This window comes from Oncorhynchus keta, chromosome 21 (assembly GCF_023373465.1).
Source record: "Oncorhynchus keta strain PuntledgeMale-10-30-2019 chromosome 21, Oket_V2, whole genome shotgun sequence".
Taxonomy (NCBI): domain Eukaryota; kingdom Metazoa; phylum Chordata; class Actinopteri; order Salmoniformes; family Salmonidae; genus Oncorhynchus; species Oncorhynchus keta.
Window position 1 is genome coordinate 56,558,737 of NC_068441.1, and position 19,963 is coordinate 56,578,699.

Here is a 19,963-nt window from a genome sequence, read left to right on the forward strand (position 1 = left end):
GAAAGGCACCATGAATAATCTCAGAAGGATGATGGGTCGACGTTTTCCTCCTGCCTGAGAGGTTCATGGAGCTGCCATCTTGTTCTTGTCAGAAAGCATCACTATTGGATTCAATATATTTTATATTTGTAGCAAACCTCCAAATAACTCACCGCGGGGGAAACAACTTTTTCATAAATAAAGATATTTTAGAGAGCAAAAGTGTCAAGTTTGGCCGTTCTGGGAATTGTAATGGACATTTCTAGGGCAGACCTGGGCTTTTGGCCCCACTAGGTTGCTATGCAGCAGCCAATCAGCAGAGCTTGTGACTTCACCCTCCAGACTGGTGCGTGTCAGATGGTGACCAAGGAGAGGATTTACTTTACAGATGGGGACCAAGGAGAGTATTTATTTACTTTACAGATGGGGACCAAGGAGAGTATTTACTTTACAGATGGGGCCCAAGGAGAGTATTTATTTACTTTACAGATGGGGACCAAGGAGAGTATTTATTTACTTTACAGATGGGGAGAGTATTTACCAGATGGGGACCAAGGAGTATTTACTTTACAGATGGGGACCAAGGAGAGTATTTACTTTACAGATGGGGCCCAAGGAGAGTATTTACTTTACAGTGACTAACACATATGGCCATTACATATCTATGATGAAATGAGACAATCTACCTCCCTCCCTCCCTTCCCTCCTTCCCTCCCTTCCTCTCCTCCCTTCCTTCCTCCCTCCCTCCCTCTCTCCCTTCCTTCCTTCCTTCCTTCCCTTCCTTCCTTCCTTCCCCTTCCTCCCTCCCTTCCTCCAACCCTCCCTTCCTTCCCCTCCTCTCTCCCTCCCTTCCTCCAACCCTCCCTTCCTTCCCCTCTCTCTCCCTCCCTCCCTTCCTTCCCCGCTCTCTCCCTTCCTCTCCAAACCTCCCTCCCTCTCTCCCTCCCCCGCTCTCTCCCTCCCTCTCCCTCCCTCCCTCCCTCCCTTCCTTCCCCTCTCTCTCCCTTCCTCTCCAAACCTCCCTCCCTTCCCCTCTCTCTCCCTTCCTCTCCAAACCTCCCTCCCTCCCTTCCCCTCGCTCTCCCTTCCTCTCCAAACCTCCCTCCCTTCCTCTCTCTCCCTTCCTCTCCAAACCTCCCTCCAACCCTCCCTTCCTCCAACCCTCCCTTCCTCCAACCCTCCCTTCCTCTCCAAACCTCCCTCTAACCCTCCCTTCCTCCAACCCTCCCTCCCTTCCTTCCCCTCTCTCTCCCTTCCTCTCCAACCCTCCCTTCCTCCCTCCAACCCTCCCTCCCTCCAACCCTCCCTTCCTCCAACCCTCCCTTCCTCCCTCCCTCTAACCCTCCCTTCCTACATCCTCTCTCCATCCAGGATTGATTAAGTTGAAATATTATTCCATGTGTCATGTGTCCCATAAATAAATACAGGATTCAGTGGATGAAGTTAAACAGTACCAACCAACCAACCTTTATCACTGTCTCAACAGTTCCCTCTAGTGGGGTTGAGTCACACCATGCCTCTCTCTCCCTACCCCGTCAGTGATGTGTACGCCGAGGAACTTCAAGCTTTCCACCTTCTCCACTGCGGTCCCGTTGATGTGGATATGGGGGTGCTCCCTCTCCTGTTTCCTGTCCATGATCAGCTCCTTTGTTTTGTGGATGTTGAGTGACAGGTTATTTTCCTGACACCACACTCCGAGGGCCCTCACCTCCTCCCTGTAGGCTGTCTCGTCATTGTTGGTAATCAGGCCTACTACTGTTGTCGTCTGCACAGTCATGGGTGAACACGGAGTACAGGATGGGGCTCAGCATGCACCCTTGTGGGGCCCCAGTGTTGAGTATCAGAGGAGGTTCAGACCCAGGACCCAGAGCTTAATGATGAGCTTGGAGGGTACAATGGTGTTGAATGCTGAGCTGTAGTCAAAGAACAGCATTCTTAAATAGGTATTCCTCTTGTCCATATGGGATAGGGCAGTGTGGTTGTGATTGCGTCATCTGTCGACCTATTGGGTCGGTAAGAAAATTGCAGTGGGTCTAGGGTGTCAGGTAGGGTGGAGGTGATACGATCCTTAACTTGACTCTCAAAGCACTTCATGGTAACACAAGTGAGTGCTACGAGGCGATAGTCATTTAGTTCAGTTACCTTTGCTTTCCTGGGTACAGGAACAATGGTGGCCATTGTGAATTAAGTCGGGACAACAGACTGGAATAGGGAGCGATTGACGATGTCCGCAAACACATTAGAACGAGGCTCGGGATGCCGTCTGGGCCGGTAGCGAGGGTTAACACGCTTAAATGTCTTACGTCGGCCACGGAGCAGGAATGCCAACAGTCCTTGGTAGCGGGCCGTGTCGGTGGCAGTGTTTTTCCGCGTCAGGGTCCCGTCGGTGTCCGCTACGTGGCTGGTTTTCCCTTCGTAATCCGTGATTGTCTATAGACCCTACCACATGGTGTCTGAGCCTTTGAATTGGTACTCCACTTCGTCTCAGTACTGACGTTCTGCCTGTCTGATTGCCTTACGGAGGGAATAACTGTTTATATTTCGGCCATATACTCCCAGTCACCTTGTCATGGTTAAATGCAGTGGTTTGCGCTTTCAGTTTTGAGCGAATACCGCCGTCGTTCCACGGTTTCTGGTCTGTCAGTCTGTCTCTCATAATGAAAGCAGTTGAGATATACAATGGATCTGAAAGCAGAAGAGTTGGCAGACTGACTGAACACCAAAACAGTCCTGGGAACAGAGACCAAGGTTAACCCTGCCATTAAAAGACAGACTTATCAACATGGAGTTGATAACACGATCCTGATGAAGTCATCCGTTGGCCTTGGCGGTAGCAGACAGACTAAACACAACGATTTCAGATAAAAACAGGTGTTCAGTGTGATGAATGTAATGACCGACCTGACAGACAGACCGCTGCCAGGGCTTCTGTTCCGGCGGGGATATTACAGAGACAATTAGAGGGATCAGAGTAAACACAGTCTCACACACACAGTGTCACACACACAGTGTCACAGTCACACACACACAGTGTCACAGTCTCACACACAGTGTCACAGTCTCACACACAGTGTCACAGTCTCACACACAGTGTCACAGTCTCACACACAGTGTCACAGTCTCACACACACAGTGTCACAGTCTCACACACACAGTGTCACACACACACAGTGTCACACACACACACAGTGTCACACACACACAGTGTCACACACACACACAGTGTCACACACACACACAGTGTCACACACACACACACAGTGTCACACACACACACACACACACAGTCACACACACAGTCACACACACACACACACACACAGTGTCACACACACACACACAGTGTCACAGTCACACACACACAGTGTCACAGTCACACACACACAGTGTCACAGTCACACACACACACACAGTGTCACAGTCACACACACACACAGTGTCACACACACACACAGTGTCATAGTCTCACACACACACAGTGTCACAGTCTCACACACACACAGTGTCACAGTCTCACACACACACAGTGTCACAGTCACACACAGTGTCACAGTCACACACAGTGTCAGTCTCACACACAGTGTCACAGTCACATATAGTCACACTCACACAATGTTTTCGGCAAAAGTATGCAGACTCCTAGACTTTTTCCACATTTTGTTACGCTACAGCCTCATTCTAAAATCGTATATTTTCTGCCCCTCAATCTACAATACCCCCACAATGACAAAGCAAAAACATATATTAACATTAGTATTCAGACCAGCTCAGGTGCATCCCGTTTCCATTGATCATCCTTGAGATGTTTCTACAACTGGAATGGAGTCCACCTGTGGTAAATTCAATTGATTGGACATGATTTGGAAAGGCACACATCGGTCTATATAAGGTCCCACAGTTGACAGGTGCATGTCAGAGCGGCAGGGTAGCCTAGTGGTTAGAGAGTTGGACTAGGAACCGGAAGGTTGCAAGTTCAAACCCCCGAGCTGACAAGGTACTAATCTGTCGTTCTGCCCCTGAACAGGCAGTTAACTGTTCCTAGGCCGTCATTGAAAATAAGAATTTGTTCTTAACTGACTTGCCTGGTTAAATAAAGGTAAAACATTTTTTTTTTTTTTTTTTAAACCAAGCCATGAGGTCGAAGGAATTGTCCATAGACCTCCGAGACGGGATTGTGTTGAGGCACAGATCTGGGGAAGGGAACCAACACATTTCTGCAGCATTGAAGGTCCCCAAGAACACAGTGACCATCATTCTTAACTTGAAGTTTTGAACAGCCAAGACTTTTCCAAGAGCTGGCCGCCTTGCCAAACTGAGCAATCGGGCAAAAGGGCCTTGGTCAGGGAGGTGACCAAGAACCCGATGGTCACTCTGACAGAGCTCTAGAGTTCCTCTGTGTCGATGGGAGAACCTTCCAAAAGGACAAAAATATCTGCAGCTCTCCACCAATCAGGCCTTTATGGTAGAGTGGCCAGACGGAAGCTACTACTTAGTAAAAGGCACATGACTGCAGGCTTAGAGTTTGCCAAAAGGCACCTAAATACTATCACACACTGAGAAAAAATATTCTCTGGTCTGATGAAACCAAGATTGAACTCTTTGGCCTGAATGCCAAGCGTCACGTCTGGAGGAAACCTGGCACCATCCCTATGGTGAAGCATGGTGGTGGCAGCATCATGCTGTGGGGGATGTCTTTCAGCGGCAGGGACTGGGAGACTAGTCAGGATCGAGGGAAAGATGAACGGAGCAAAGTACAGAGATCCTTCATGAAAACCTGCTCCAGGGTCGTTCAGGACCTCAGACTGGGGCAAAGGTTCACCTTCCAACAGGACAACCACCCTAAGCACACAGCCAAGACAGCGCAGGAGTGGCTTCGGGACAAGTCTCTGAATTGTCTTGAGTGGCCCAGCCAGAGCCCAAACTTGAACCCGATCAAACATCTCTGGAGAGCCCTGAAAATAGCTGTGCAGCGACGCTCCCCATCCAACCTGACAGAGGTTGAGAGGATCTGCAGAGAAGAACAGGATAAACTCCCCAAATACAGGTGTGCCAAGCATGTAGCTTAATACCCAGGAAGACTCGAGACTGTAATATATGTCATGTAAGTGCCCTAATGTGTTTGGACCCCAGGAAGAGTAGCTGCTGCCTTGGCAACAGCTACTAGGTGACATTATGCTGTGCGAGATCCCTCCCATTCTTCTGACTAATTGGTTGTTAATTGGTTTCCATTCCAACAATGTGCCCAGGGACCACAACAGTCTAGCTCTCCTACAGTGTTTTAACTGGGACAGCTGCAGGACTACAGAGATGTGTGCTGGGAAACACATGCAACACCTGTTGATACTGCAGGTACATCATCTATTCTAGCACAAGGTGACACCTGTTGGTACATCATCTATTCTAGCACAAGGTGACACCTGTAGATACATCATCTATTCTAGCACAAGGTGATACCTGTAGATACATCATCTATTCTAGCACAAGGTGACACCTGTAGATACATCATCTATTCTAGCACAAGGTGACACCTGTAGATACATCATCTATTCTAGCACAAGGTGACACCTGTAGATACATCATCTATTCTAGCACAAGGTACATCATCTATTCTAGCACAAGGTGACACCTGTAGATACATCATCTATTCTAGCACAAGGTGACACCTGTAGATACTCATCTATTCTAGCACAATGGTACATCATCTATTCTAGCACAAGGTGACACCTGTAGATACTGAAGGTACATCATCTATTCTAGCACAAGGTGACACCTGATACTGTAGATACATCATCTATTCTAGCACAAGGTGACACCTGTAGATACATCATCTATTCTAGCACAAGGTGACACCTGTAGATACATCATCTATTCTAGCACAAGGTGATACCTGTAGATACATCATCTATTCTAGCACAAGGTGATACCTGTAGATACATCATCTATTCTAGCACAAGGTGACACCTGTAGATACATCATCTATTCTAGCACAAGGTGACACCTGTAGATACTGCAGGTACATCATCTATTCTAGCACAAGGTGACACCTGTAGAACATCATCTATTCTAGGGTGACACCTGTAAGGTACATCATCTATTCTAACAAGGTGACACCTGTAGATACAATCTATTCTAGCAAACCTGACACCTGTATACATCATCTATTCTAGCACAAGGTGACACCTGTAATACATCATCTATTCTAGCACAAGGTGACACCTTTACATAATCTATTCTAGCACAAGGTGACACCTGTAGATACATCATCTATTCAAAAGGTGATACCTGTAGATACATCATCTATTCTAGCACAGACACCTGTAGATACATCATCTATTCTAGCAAAACACCTGTAGATACATCATCTATTCTAGCACAAGGTGACACCTGTAGATACTGTAGATACATCATCTATTCTAGCACAAGGTGACACCTGTAATTTCATCTATTCTAGCACAATGTGACACCTGTATACATCATCTATTCTAGCACAAGGTGACACCTGTTGATAGCATCATCTACTCTAGCACAAGGTGACACCTGTAGATACATCATCTATTCTAGCACAAGGTGACACCTGTAGATACATCATCTATTCTAGACAGGTGACACCTGTAGATACTGTAGATACATCATCTATTCTAGCAAAGGTGACACCTGTAGATACATCATCTATTCTAGCACAAGGTGACACCTGTAACCATCTATTCTAGCACAAGGTGACACCTGTAGATACTGTAGACACATCATCTATTCTAGCAAGGTGACACCTGTAGATACATCATCTATTCTTGAAGCGACACCTGTAGATACTGTAGATACATCATCTATTCTAGCACAAGGTGACACCTGTAGATACATCATCTATTCTAGCACAAGGTGACACCTGTAGATACATCATCTATTCTAGCACAAGGTGACACCTGTTGACACCTGTAGATACTGAAGGTACATCATCTATTCTAGCACAAGGTGACACCTGTAGATACCATCATCTATTCTAGCACAAGGTGACACCTGTAGATACTGCAGGTACATCATCTATTCTAGCACAAGGTGACACCTGTAGATACATCATCTATTCTAGCACACTGGTGACACCTGTAGATACATCATCTATTCTAGCACAAGGTGACACCTGTAGAACCATCTATTCTAGCACAGGTGACACCTGTAGATACTGAACATCATCTATTCTAGCACAAGGTGACACCTGTAGATACTGTTACATCATCTATTCTAGCACAAGGTGACACCTGTAGATACTGTAGATACATCATCTATTCTAGCACAAGGTGACACCTGTAGAACTGCAGGTACATCATCTATTCTAGCACAAGGTGACACCCACTGTAGATACATCATCTATTCTAGCACAAGGTGACACCTGTAGATACATTGTCTATTCTAGCACAAGGTGACACCTGTAACCATCATCTATTCTAGCACAAGGTGACACCTGTAGATACATCATCTATTCTAGCACAAGATGACACCTGTAGATACATCATCTATTCTAGCACAAGGTGACACCTGTAGATACATCATCTATTCTAGCACAAGATGACCCCTGTAGATACATCATCTATTCTAGCACAAGATGACACCTGTAATACATCATCTATTCTAGCACAAGATGACACCTGTAGATACATCATCTATTCTAGCACAAGATGACACCTGTAGATACATCATCTATTCTGCACAAGGTGACACCTGTAGATACATCATCTATTCTAGCACAAGATGACACCTGTAGATACTGAACATCATCTATTCTAGCACAAGGTGACACCTGTAGATACATCATCTATTCTAGCACAAGGTGACACCTGTAGATACATCATCTATTCTAGCCCAACCACACCTGTAGATACATCATCTATTCTAGCACAAGGTGACACCTGTAGATACATCATCTATTCTAGCACAAGGTGACACCTGTAGATACATCATCTATTCTAGCACAAGGTGACACCTGTAGATACATCACTATTCTAGCACAGGTGACACCTGTTGAACCATCTATTCTAGCACAAGGTGACACCTGTAGAACATCATCTATTCTAGCACAAGGTGACACCTGTACTGTTGATACATCATCTATTCTAACAAGGTGACACCTGTAGAACCATCATCTATTCTAACCACCTGTAGAACATCATCTATTCTAGCACAAGGTGACACCTGTAGATACATCATCTATTCTAGCACAAGGTGACACCTGTAGATACTGCAGGTACATCATCTATTCTAGCACAAGGTGACACCTGTAGATACATCATCTATTCTAGCACAAGGTGACACCTGTAGATACTGTAGATACATCACTATTCTAGCACAAGGTGACACCTGTAGATACTGTAGATACATCATCTATTCTAGCACAAGGTGACACCTGTAGATACTGAAGGTACATCATCTATTCTAGCACAAGGTGACACCTGTAGATACATCATCTATTCTAGCACAAGGTGACACCTGCAGGTACATCATCTATTCTAGCACAAGGTGACACCTGTTGATACATCATCTATTCTAGCACAAGGTGACACCTGTAGATACATCATCTATTCTAGCACAAGGTGACACCTGTAGATACATCATCTATTCTAGCACAAGGTGACACCTGTAGATACATCATCTATTCTAGCACAAGGTGACACCTGTAGATACATCATCTATTCTAGCACAAGGTGATACCTGTAGATACATCATCTATTCTAGCACAAGGTGACACCTGTAGATACTGTAGATACATCATCTATTCTAGCACAAGGTGACACCTGTAGAACATCATCTATTCTTGCACAAGGTGACACCTGTAGATACATCATCTATTCTAGCACAAGGTGACACCTGTTGATACATCATCTATTCTAGCACAAGGTGACACCTGTAGATACTGAAGGTACATCATCTATTCTAGCACAAGGTGACACCTGTAGATACTGCAGGTACATCATCTATTCTAGCACAAGGTGATACCTGTAGATACTGCAGGTACATCATCTATTCTAGCACAAGGTGACACCTGTAGATACATCATCTATTCTAGCACAAGGTGACACCTGCAGGTACATCATCTATTCTAGCACAAGGTGACACCTGTAGATACATCATCTATTCTAGCACAAGGTGACACCTGTAGATACATCATCTATTCTAGCACAAGGTGACACCTGTAGATACATCATCTATTCTAGCACAAGGTGACACCTGTAGATACATCATCTATTCTAGCACAAGGTGACACCTGTAGATACATCATCTATTCTAGCACAAGGTGACACCTGTAGATACATCATCTATTCTAGCACAAGGTGACACCTGTAGATACATCATCTATTCTAGAAAGGTGACACCTGTAGAACATCATCTATTCTAGCACAGGTGACACCTGTAGATACTGCAGGTACATCATCTATTCTAGCACAAGGTGACACCTGTAGATACATCATCTATTCTAGCACAAGGTGATACCTGTAGATACATCATCTATTCTAGCACAAGGTGACACCTGTAGATACTGAACATCATCTATTCTAGCACAAGGTGACACCTGTAGATACATCATCTATTCTAGCACAAGGTGACACCTGTAGATACTGTAGATACATCATCTATTCTAGCACAAGGTGACACCTGTAGATACATCATCTATTCTAGCACAAGGTGACACCTGTTGATACATCATCTATTCTAGCACAAGGTGACACCTGTAGATACATCATCTATTCTAGCACAAGGTGACACCTGTAGATACTGCAGGTACATCATCTATTCTAGCACAAGGTGACACCTGTAGATACATCATCTATTCTAGCACAAGGTGACACCTGTAGATACTGCAGGTACATCATCTATTCTAGCACAAGGTGACACCTGTAGATACTGTAGATACATCATCTATTCTAGCACAAGGTGACACCTGTAGATACATCATCTATTCTAGCACAAGGTGACACCTGTAGATACATCATCTATTCTAGCACAAGGTGATACCTGTAGATACATCATCTATTCTAGCACAAGGTGATACCTGTAGATACATCATCTATTCTAGCACAAGGTGACACCTGTAGATACTGCAGGTACATCATCTATTCTAGCACAAGGTGACACCTGTAGATACATCATCTATTCTAGCACAAGGTGACACCTGTAGATACATCATCTATTCTAGCACAAGGTGACACCTGTAGATACATCATCTATTCTAGCACAAGGTGACACCTGTAGATACTGCAGGTACATCATCTATTCTAGCACAAGGTGACACCTGTAGATACTGCAGGTACATCATCTATTCTAGCACAAGGTGACACCTGTAGATACTGCAGGTACATCATCTATTCTAGCACAAGGTGACACCTGTAGATACTGCAGGTACATAATCTATTCTAGCACAAGGTGACACCTGTAGATACTGCAGGTACATCATCTATTCTAGCACAAGGTGACACCTGTAGATACATCATCTATTCTAGCACAAGGTGACACCTGTAGATACTGCAGGTACATCATCTATTCTAGCACAATGTGACACCTGTAGATACATCATCTATTCTAGCACAAGGTGACACCTGTAGATACATCATCTATTCTAGCACAATGTGACACCTGTAGATACATCATCTATTCTAGCACAAGGTGACACCTGTAGATACATCATCTATTCTAGCACAAGGTGACACCTGTAGATACTGCAGGTACATCATCTATTCTAGCACAAGGTGACACCTGTAGATACATCATCTATTCTAGCACAAGGTGATACCTGTAGATACATCATCTATTCTAGCACAAGGTGATACCTGTAGATACATCATCTATTCTAGCACAAGGTGACACCTGTTGGTACATCATCTATTCTAGCACAACTCGACACCCCCCCCACATTTACCAGTGGGTAAATATCCAGTAGTGAATTGCCTACTGTAACTAGATCACCTGGCGCCTGCTGCACAACAGTGACTCCCCAAACATGTGATTGGGGACTACCGGTAAAGCTTCATCATGAAAAATAGGTTAAAAGAAACGCAAACCTGCTTTATATCCTAAAGTATAGCACACGTAACATAGACTGCAGGTATTTACTTAAATATAAGCTACAAATATATATATATTCAAAAATATTAACATTTTTGAAGACCGTATTTACAGTATAAAAATTGTAAAAACCTGGCCATTTCCAAATTCCCCGGTTTACGGTACTCTGCTTTACCAGTACAGAATTTATCTAATCAAAATGTTCATCGTACAACATCCCCATCACTGGCAGCGACCCACTGTTGAAGCGACCCACTGTTGAAGCGACCCACTGTTGAAGCGACCCACTGTTGAAGCGACCCACTGTTGAAGCGACCCACTGTTGAAGCGACCCACTGTTGAAGCGACCCACTGTTGAAGCGACCCACTGTTGAAGTGACCCACTGTTGAAGCGACCCACTGTTGAAGCGACCCACTGTTGAAGCGACCCACTGTTGAAGCGACCCACTGTTGAACCACTGTTGAAGTGAACCACTGTTGAACCACTGTTGAAGTGAACCACTGTTGAACCACTGTTGAAGTGACCCACTGTTGAACCACTGTTGAAGTGAACCACTGTTGAAGTGACCCACTGTTGAAGTGACCCACTGTTGAAGTGACCCACTGTTGAAGCGACCCACTGTTGAAGCGACCCACTGTTGAAGCGACCCACTGTTGAACCACTGTTGAACCACTGTTGAACCACTGTTGAACCACTGTTGAAGTGACCCACTGTTGAACCACTGTTGAAGTGAACCACTGTTGAACCACTGTTGAACCACTGTTGAAGCGACCCACTGTTGAAGCGACCCACTGTTGAAGCGACCCACTGTTGAAGCGACCCACTGTTGAAGCGACCCACTGTTGAAGCGACCCACTGTTGAAGCGACCCACTGTTGAAGCGACCACTGTTGAAGCGACCCACTGTTGAAGCGACCCACTGTTGAAGCGACCCACTGTTGAAGCGACCCACTGTTGAAGCGACCCACTGTTGAAGCGACCCACTGTTGAACCACTGTTGAACCACTGTTGAAGTGAACCACTGTTGAACCACTGTTGAAGTGAACCACTGTTGAACCACTGTTGAAGTGACCCACTGTTGAACCACTGTTGAAGTGACCCACTGTTGAACCACTGTTGAAGTGAACCACTGTTGAACCACTGTTGAACCACTGTTGAAGTGAACCACTGTTGAACCACTGTTGAACCACTGTTGAAGTGAACCACTGTTGAACCACTGTTGAACCACTGTTGAAGTGAACCACTGTTGAACCACTGTTGAACCACTGTTGAAGTGAACCACTGTTGAACCACTGTTGAACCACTGTTGAAGTGAACCACTGTTGAAGTGAACCACTGTTGAACCACTGTTGAAGCGACCCACTGTTGAAGTGACCCACTGTTGAACCACTGTTGAAGCGACCCACTGTTGAAGCGACCCACTGTTGAAGCGACCCACTGTTGAAGCGACCCACTGTTGAAGCGACCCACTGTTGAAGCGACCCACTGTTGAAGCGACCCACTGTTGAAGTGACCCACTGTTGAACCACTGTTGAAGTGACCCACTGTTGAACCACTGTTGAAGTGACCCACTGTTGAAGCGAACCACTGTTGAAGTGAACCACTGTTGAAGTGACCCACTGTTGAAGCGAACCACTGTTGAAGTGAACCACTGTTGAAGTGACCCACTGTTGAACCACTGTTGAAGTGAACCACTGTTGAACCACTGTTGAAGTGAACCACTGTTGAAGTGAACCACTGTTGAACCACTGTTGAAGTGAACCACTGTTGAACCACTGTTGAACCACTGTTGAACCACTGTTGAAGTGAACCACTGTTGCCTCCACACAACAAGATTTGATGTCAACCACACTAACGCATAATAAAAAAGTCTTAACCAACATTGAGAAGTAAATCTATATTCAAGTATATAAAAATGTATTACCTTTGAGCAGGGCGACCCTGTTCTGTGGCTCGTTCAGCTCATGATCATCCATGTTTCCGTCTACACAGAGAGAGAGGACAGAAAGAGAAGAGGAACAGAGAGGATTAACAGTGAGCTGGGACCAGACCAGGCCAAACAGCCAGAGAGGCATTGAGTGACAAACTAAATCAATAGCCATCCTGTGGTTCTGCTCGGGATAGAGATTCATGAGCAAGCCATGCTGATTATGTCCGTGTTAGAATTGATTAACATAAAAACTTTTTTTTTTTTTTACATTGGTTACCATCTTATAAACATAGTGAAGACTGGTTGACGTTATGAATGAATATAAAAAGTCACAAACAGTCATTTAACTACGTCAGTCCTTAAAATTAAATAAAAAATATCAACATACCTGTCAACTTAGAAATAGTTAGACCATTAAAAATTCACAAAAAAATCTAGTCTTGTTAATATAATAAAAGGTGTTAACAGTGTCTGGTTGTTCAGGGTGTTTTACCTGAAGTGTCGTCATTGTTAATATAATAAAAGGTGTTAACAGTGTCTGGTTGTTCAGGGTGTTTTACCTGAAGTGTTGTCATTGTTAATATAATAAAAGGTGTTAACAGTGTCTGGTTGTTCAGGGTGTTTTACCTGAAGTGTCGTCATTGTTAATATAATAAAAGGTGTTAACAGTGTCTGGTTGTTCAGGGTGTTTTACCTGAAGTGTCGTCATTGTTAATATAATAAAAGGTGTTAACAGTGTCTGGTTGTTCAGGGTGTTTTACCTGAAGTGTCGTCACTGCTGCGATCTTTGCTGGGACTTAGTGTATCTGACATGTCCGACTCCTTAGCATCCACTAGGTTTTCTACTGGACAGAGGGACATTCCACTTACAACAGAACGACCAAACTAATAAAACCACATGAGATCAACTGTAACAGAATGTCAAGTAGGTTTAAGTCAATAAGCAACATTGAAACAGTACACATGACACGACCCCCCCCCCCCGTTGCTTCAGTTGGCTTGCTCCCCTTGTTTCCATCCATCCATGGTCATCTGCCTGCCAGGGGGTATGAGGTGAGGTCATCTATCTGCCTGCCTGCCTGCCAGGGGGTATGAGGTGTGGTCATCTGCCTGCCTGCCAGGGGGTATGAGGTGTGGTCATCTATCTGCCTGCCAGGGGGTATGAGGTGAGGTCATCTATCTGCCTGCCTGCCAGGGGGTATGAGGTGAGGTCATCTATCTGCCTGCCTGCCAGGGGGTATGAGGTGAGGTCATCTGCCTGCCTGCCAGGGGGTATGAGGTGAGGTCATCTATCTGCCTGCCAGCCAGGGGGTATGAGGTGAGGTCATCTGCCTGCCTGCCAGGGGGTATGAGGTGAGGTCATCTATCTGCCTGACTGCCAGGGGGTATGAGGTGAGGTCATCTATCTGCCTGCCAGGGGTATGAGGTGAGGTCATCTGCCTGCCTGCCAGGGGTATGAGGTGAGGTCATCTATCTGCCTGCCTGCCAGGGGGTATGAGGTGAGGTCATCTATCTGCCTGCCTGCCAGGGGGTATGAGGTGAGGTCATCTATCTGCCTGCCTGCCAGGGGGTATGAGGTGAGGTCATCTGCCTGCCTGCCAGGGGGTATGAGGTGAGGTCATCTATCTGCCTGACTGCCAGGGGGTATGAGGTGAGGTCATCTATCTGCCTGCCAGGGGGTATGAGGTGAGGTCATCTGCCTGCCTGCCAGGGGGTATGAGGTGAGGTCATCTATCTGCCTGACTGCCAGGGGGTATGAGGTGAGGTGTGTAATCTGGTGTGTGTCTGTTACGTAATCTGGTGTGTGTGTGTGTGTGTTACGTAATCTGGTGTGTGTGTGTTACGTAATCTGGTGTGTGTGTGTTAAATAATCTGGTGTGTGTGTGTGTGTGTTACGTAATCTGGTGTGTGTGTGTGTGTGTGTGTTACGTAATCTGGTGTGTGTGTGTGTGTGTGTGTGTTTACGTAATCTGGTGTGTGTGTGTGTGTGTTACGTAATCTGGTGTGTGTGTGTGTTACGTAATCTGGTGTGTGTGTGTGTGTGTGTTACGTAATCTGGTGTGTGTGTGTGTTACGTAATCTGGTGTGTGTGTGTGTTTACGTAATCTGGTGTGTGTGTGTGTGTTACGTAATCTGGTGTGTGTGTGTGTGTGTGTTACGTAATCTGGTGTGTGTGTGTGTGTGTTACGTAATCTGGTGTGTGTGTGTGTGTGTGTTACGTAATCTGGTGTGTGTGTCTGTTAAATAATCTGGTGTGTGTGTGTGTGTGTGTTACGTAATCTGGTGTGTGTGTGTGTGTGTGTGTTACGTAATCTGGTGTGTGTGTGTGTGTGTGTGTGTTTACGTAATCTGGTGTGTGTGTGTGTGTGTGTGTGTTACGTAATCTGGTGTGTGTGTGTGTGTTACGTAATCTGGTGTGTGTGTGTGTGTGTGTTTGTACGTAATCTGGTGTGTGTGTGTGTGTGTGTTACGTAATCTGGTGTGTGTGTGTGTTACGTAATCTGGTGTGTGTGTGTGTTACGTAATCTGGTGTGTGTGTGTGTTACGTAATCTGGTGTGTGTGTGTGTTACGTAATCTGGTGTGTGTGTGTGTGTGTTACGTAATCTGGTGTGTGTGTGTGTGTGTTACGTAATCTGGTGTGTGTGTGTGTGTGTTACGTAATCTGGTGTGTGTGTGTGTGTGTTTACGTAATCTGGTGTGTGTGTGTGTGTTACGTAATCTGGTGTGTGTGTGTGTGTTACGTAATCTGGTGTGTGTGTGTTTACGTAATCTGGTGTGTGTGTGTGTTACGTAATCTGGTGTGTGTGTGTTACGTAATCTGGTGTGTGTGTGTGTGTGTTACGTAATCTGGTGTGTGTGTGTGTGTTACGTAATCTGGTGTGTGTGTGTGTGTTTACGTAATCTGGTGTGTGTGTGTGTGTGTTACGTAATCTGGTGTGTGTGTGTGTGTGTTACGTAATCTGGTGTGTGTGTGTGTGTTTACGTAATCTGGTGTGTGTGTGTGTGTGTGTACGTAATCTGGTGTGTGTGTGTGTGTGTGTTACGTAATCTGGTGTGTGTGTGTGTGTGTGTTACGTAATCTGGTGTGTGTGTGTTACGTAATCTGGTGTGTGTGTGTGTTACGTAATCTGGTGTGTGTGTGTTACGTAATCTGGTGTGTGTGTGTGTTACGTAATCTGGTGTGTGTGTGTGTGTGTTACGTAATCTGTGTGTGTGTGTGTGTTACGTAATCTGGTGTGTGTGTGTGTGTGTGTTACGTAATCTGGTGTGTGTGTGTGTGTTACGTAATCTGGTGTGTGTGTGTGTGTGTGTGTGTTGCGTAATCTGGTGTGTGTGTGTGTTTACGTAATCTGGTGTGTGTGTGTGTGTGTGTGTGTTACGTAATCTGGTGTGTGTGTGTGTTACGTAATCTGGTGTGTGTGTGTGTTACGTAATCTGGTGTGTGTGTGTGTTACGTAATCTGGTGTGTGTGTGTGTTTACGTAATCTGGTGTGTGTGTGTGTGTGTTACGTAATCTGGTGTGTGTGTGTGTGTGTTACGTAATCTGGTGTGTGTGTTTACGTAATCTGGTGTGTGTGTGTGTGTGTTACGTAATCTGGTGTGTGTGTGTGTGTGTTACGTAATCTGGTGTGTGTGTGTTACGTAATCTGGTGTGTGTGTTTACGTAATCTGGTGTGTGTGTGTTACGTAATCTGGTGTGTGTGTGTGTGTGTTACGTAATCTGGTGTGTGTGTGTGTGTTACGTAATCTGGTGTGTGTGTGTTACGTAATCTGGTGTGTGTGTGTTACGTAATCTGGTGTGTGTGTTACGTAATCTGGTGTGTGTGTGTGTGTTACTCTAATCTGGTGTGTGTGTGTCTGTTACGTAATCTGGTGTGTGTGTGTCTGTTACGTAATCTGGTGTGTGTGTGTGTTACGTAATCTGGTGTGTGTGTGTGTTACGTAATCTGGAGTGTGTGTGTGTGTTACGTAATCTGGTGTGTGTGTTACGTAATCTGGTGTGTGTGTTACGTAATCTGGTGTGTGTGTTACGTAATCTGGTGTGTGTGTTACGTAATCTGGTGTTTGTGTGTGTGTGTTACGTAATCTGGTGTTTGTGTGTGTGTGTGTTACGTAATCTGGTGTGTGTGTGTGTGTTACGTAATCTGGTGTGTGTGTGTTACGTAATCTGGTGTGTGTGTTACGTAATCTGGTGTGTGTGTGTGTGTTACGTAATCTGGTGTGTGTGTGTGTTACGTAATCTGGTGTGTGTGTGTGTTACGTAATCTGGTGTGTGTGTGTGTGTTACGTAATCTGGTGTGTGTGTGTTACGTAATCTGGTGTGTGTGTGTTACGTAATCTGGTGTGTGTGTGTTACGTAATCTGGTGTGTGTGTGTTACGTAATCTGGTGTGTGTGTGTGTTACGTAATCTGGCGGGTGTGTGTGTGTGTGTTACGTAATCTGGCGGGTGTGTGTGTGTTACGTAAACTGGTGTGTGCGTGTTACGTAATCTGGTGTGTGTGCGTGTTACGTAATCTGGTGTGTGTGCGTGTTACGTAATCTGGTGTGTGTGCGTGTTACGTAATCTGGTGTGTGTGCGTGTTACGTAATCTGGTGTGTGTGCGTGTTACGTAATCTGGTGTGTGTGCGTGTTACGTAATCTGGTGTGTGTGCGTGTTACGTAATCTGGTGTGTGTGCGTGTTACGTAATCTGGTGTGTGTGTGTTACGTAATCTGGTGTGTGTGCGTGTTACGTAATCTGGCGTGTGTGCGTGTTACGTAATCTGGCGTGTGTGCGTGTTACGTAATCTGGCGGGCGTGTGTTACGTAATCTGGCGGGCGTGTGTTACGTAATCTGGCGGGCGTGTGTTACGTAATCTGGCGGGCGTGTGTTACGTAATCTGGCGGGCGTGTGTTACGTAATCTGGTGTGTGTGTGTTACGTAATCTGCCGTGTGTGTGTTTACGTAATCTGGCGTGTGTGTGTGTTAATCTGCCGTGTGTGTGTGTGTTACGTAATCTGCCGTGTGTGTGTTACGTAATCTGCCGTGTGTGTGTTACGTAATCTGCCGTGTGTGTGTTACGTAATCTGGTGTGTGTGTGTACTGTAATCTGTGTAATCTTGGGGGAGATGACATACCATTTGTTGCATCTCTGATGTTCCCTCCCACCCTTTTCCTCTCCGAAACAAAACTATTGGCATGATGAGGTCTGTCAGTTACTGTACCCTGCTGCTAGAATCCTTGTCAGTGGTCTCTTCTTTGATCAGAGTCAGATATAAATAGATATTATTAAATCAGTGTCGTGTGATTCAGCTGCAGTTTAATCTCCTGGCTGCATTCAGACAGCTGACGCTGAACAGACGACGAGTGCCAGGAGAACGTTTAACAGCCGACCCGTGGCTTGGATACAACTAATAATGCCCTGGATATAGTTTTACCTACAATAAATAGATGCCATGGCTGGGAAAAGCTCCAAGAGCAGCATGCAGATTCAGGATAGACAGGAGAACCAGAGAGGACAGGTCAGATTCAGGATAGACAGGAGAACCAGAGAGGACAGGTCAGATTCAGGACAGACAGGAGAACCAGAGAGGACAGGTCAGATTCAGGATAGACAGGAGAACCAGAGAGGACAGGTCAGATTCAGGATAGACAGGAGAACCAGAGAGGACAGGTCAGATTCAGGATAGACAGGAGAACCAGAGAGGACAGGTCAGATTCAGGATAGACAGGAGAACCAGAGAGGACAGGTCAGATTCAGGATAGACAGGAGAACCAGAGAGGACAGGTCAGATTCAGGATAGACAGGAGAACCAGAGAGGACAGGTCAGATTCAGGATAGACAGGAGAACCAGAGGACAGGTCAGATTCAGGATAGACAGGAGAACCAGAGGACAGGTCAGATTCAGGATAGACAGGAGAACCAGAGGACAGGTCAGATTCAGGATAGACAGGAGAACCAGAGGACAGGTCAGATTCAGGATAGACAGGAGAACCAGAGGACAGGTCAGATTCAGGATAGACAGGAGAACCAGAGGACAGGTCAGATTCAGGATAGACAGGAGAACCAGAGGACAGGTCAGATTCAGGATGGACAGGAGAACGAGAGAGGACAGGTCAGATTCAGGATAGACAGGAGAACCAGAGAGGACAGGTCAGATTCAGGATAGACAGGAGAACCAGAGAGGACAGGTCAGATTCAGGATAGACAGGAGAACCAGAGAGGACAGGTCAGATTCAGGATAGACAGGAGAACCAGAGAGGACAGGTCAGATTCAGGATAGACAGGAGAACCAGAGGACAGGTCAGATTCAGGATAGACAGGAGAACCAGAGGACAGGTCAGATTCAGGATAGACAGGAGAACCAGAGGACAGGTCAGATTCAGGATAGACAGGAGAACCAGAGAGGACAGGTCAGATTCAGGATAGACAGGAGAACCAGAGATGACAGGTCAGATTCAGGATAGACAGGAGAACCAGAGGACAGGTCAGATTCAGGATAGACAGGAGAACCAGAGAGGACAGGTCAGATTCAGGATAGACAGGAGAACCAGAGAGGACAGGTCAGATTCAGGATAGACAGGAGAAACAGAGAGGACAGGTCAGATTCAGGATAGACAGGAGAACCAGAGGACAGGTCAGATTCAGGATAGACAGGAGAACCAGAGGACAGGTCAGATTCAGGATAGACAGGAGAACCAGAGAGGACAGGTCAGATTCAGGATAGACAGGAGAACCAGAGAGGACAGGTCAGATTCAGGATAGACAGGAGAACCAGAGGACAGGTCAGATTCAGGATAGACAGGAGAACCAGAGGACAGGTCAGATTCAGGATAGACAGGAGAACCAGAGAGGACAGGTCAGATTCAGGATGGACAGGAGAACCAGAGGACAGGTCAGATTCAGGATGGACAGGAGAACCAGAGAGGACAGGTCAGATTCAGGATGGACAGGAGAACCAGAGAGGACAGGTCAGATTCAGGATAGACAGGAGAACCAGAGAGGACAGGTCAGATTCAGGA

The 19,963-nt window shown here is 45.7% G+C and overlaps 1 protein-coding gene across 19 annotated transcripts in view; it reads right to left on the bottom strand.

Moving 5' to 3' along the window:
* The window catches only part of slmapa (sarcolemma associated protein a), a 156,400-nt gene that overhangs the window by 29,510 nt on the left and 106,927 nt on the right, over positions 1-19,963 (bottom strand). For 13 of the 19 annotated variants that reach the window (XM_052474405.1, XM_052474402.1, XM_052474403.1 and 10 more), the window contains 2 exons: positions 13,720-13,803; positions 12,953-13,012 (listed from right to left, as the gene is read on the bottom strand). In XM_052474405.1, the coding sequence (XP_052330365.1) occupies positions 12,953-13,012; positions 13,720-13,803 (144 nt within the window). Of the gene's footprint in view, positions 1-12,952; positions 13,013-13,451; positions 13,460-13,585; positions 13,594-13,652; positions 13,661-13,719; positions 13,804-19,963 lie in introns of those variants that run through there. The other 6 variants (XM_052474418.1, XM_052474404.1, XM_052474400.1 and 3 more) reach the window with 4 other exon arrangements.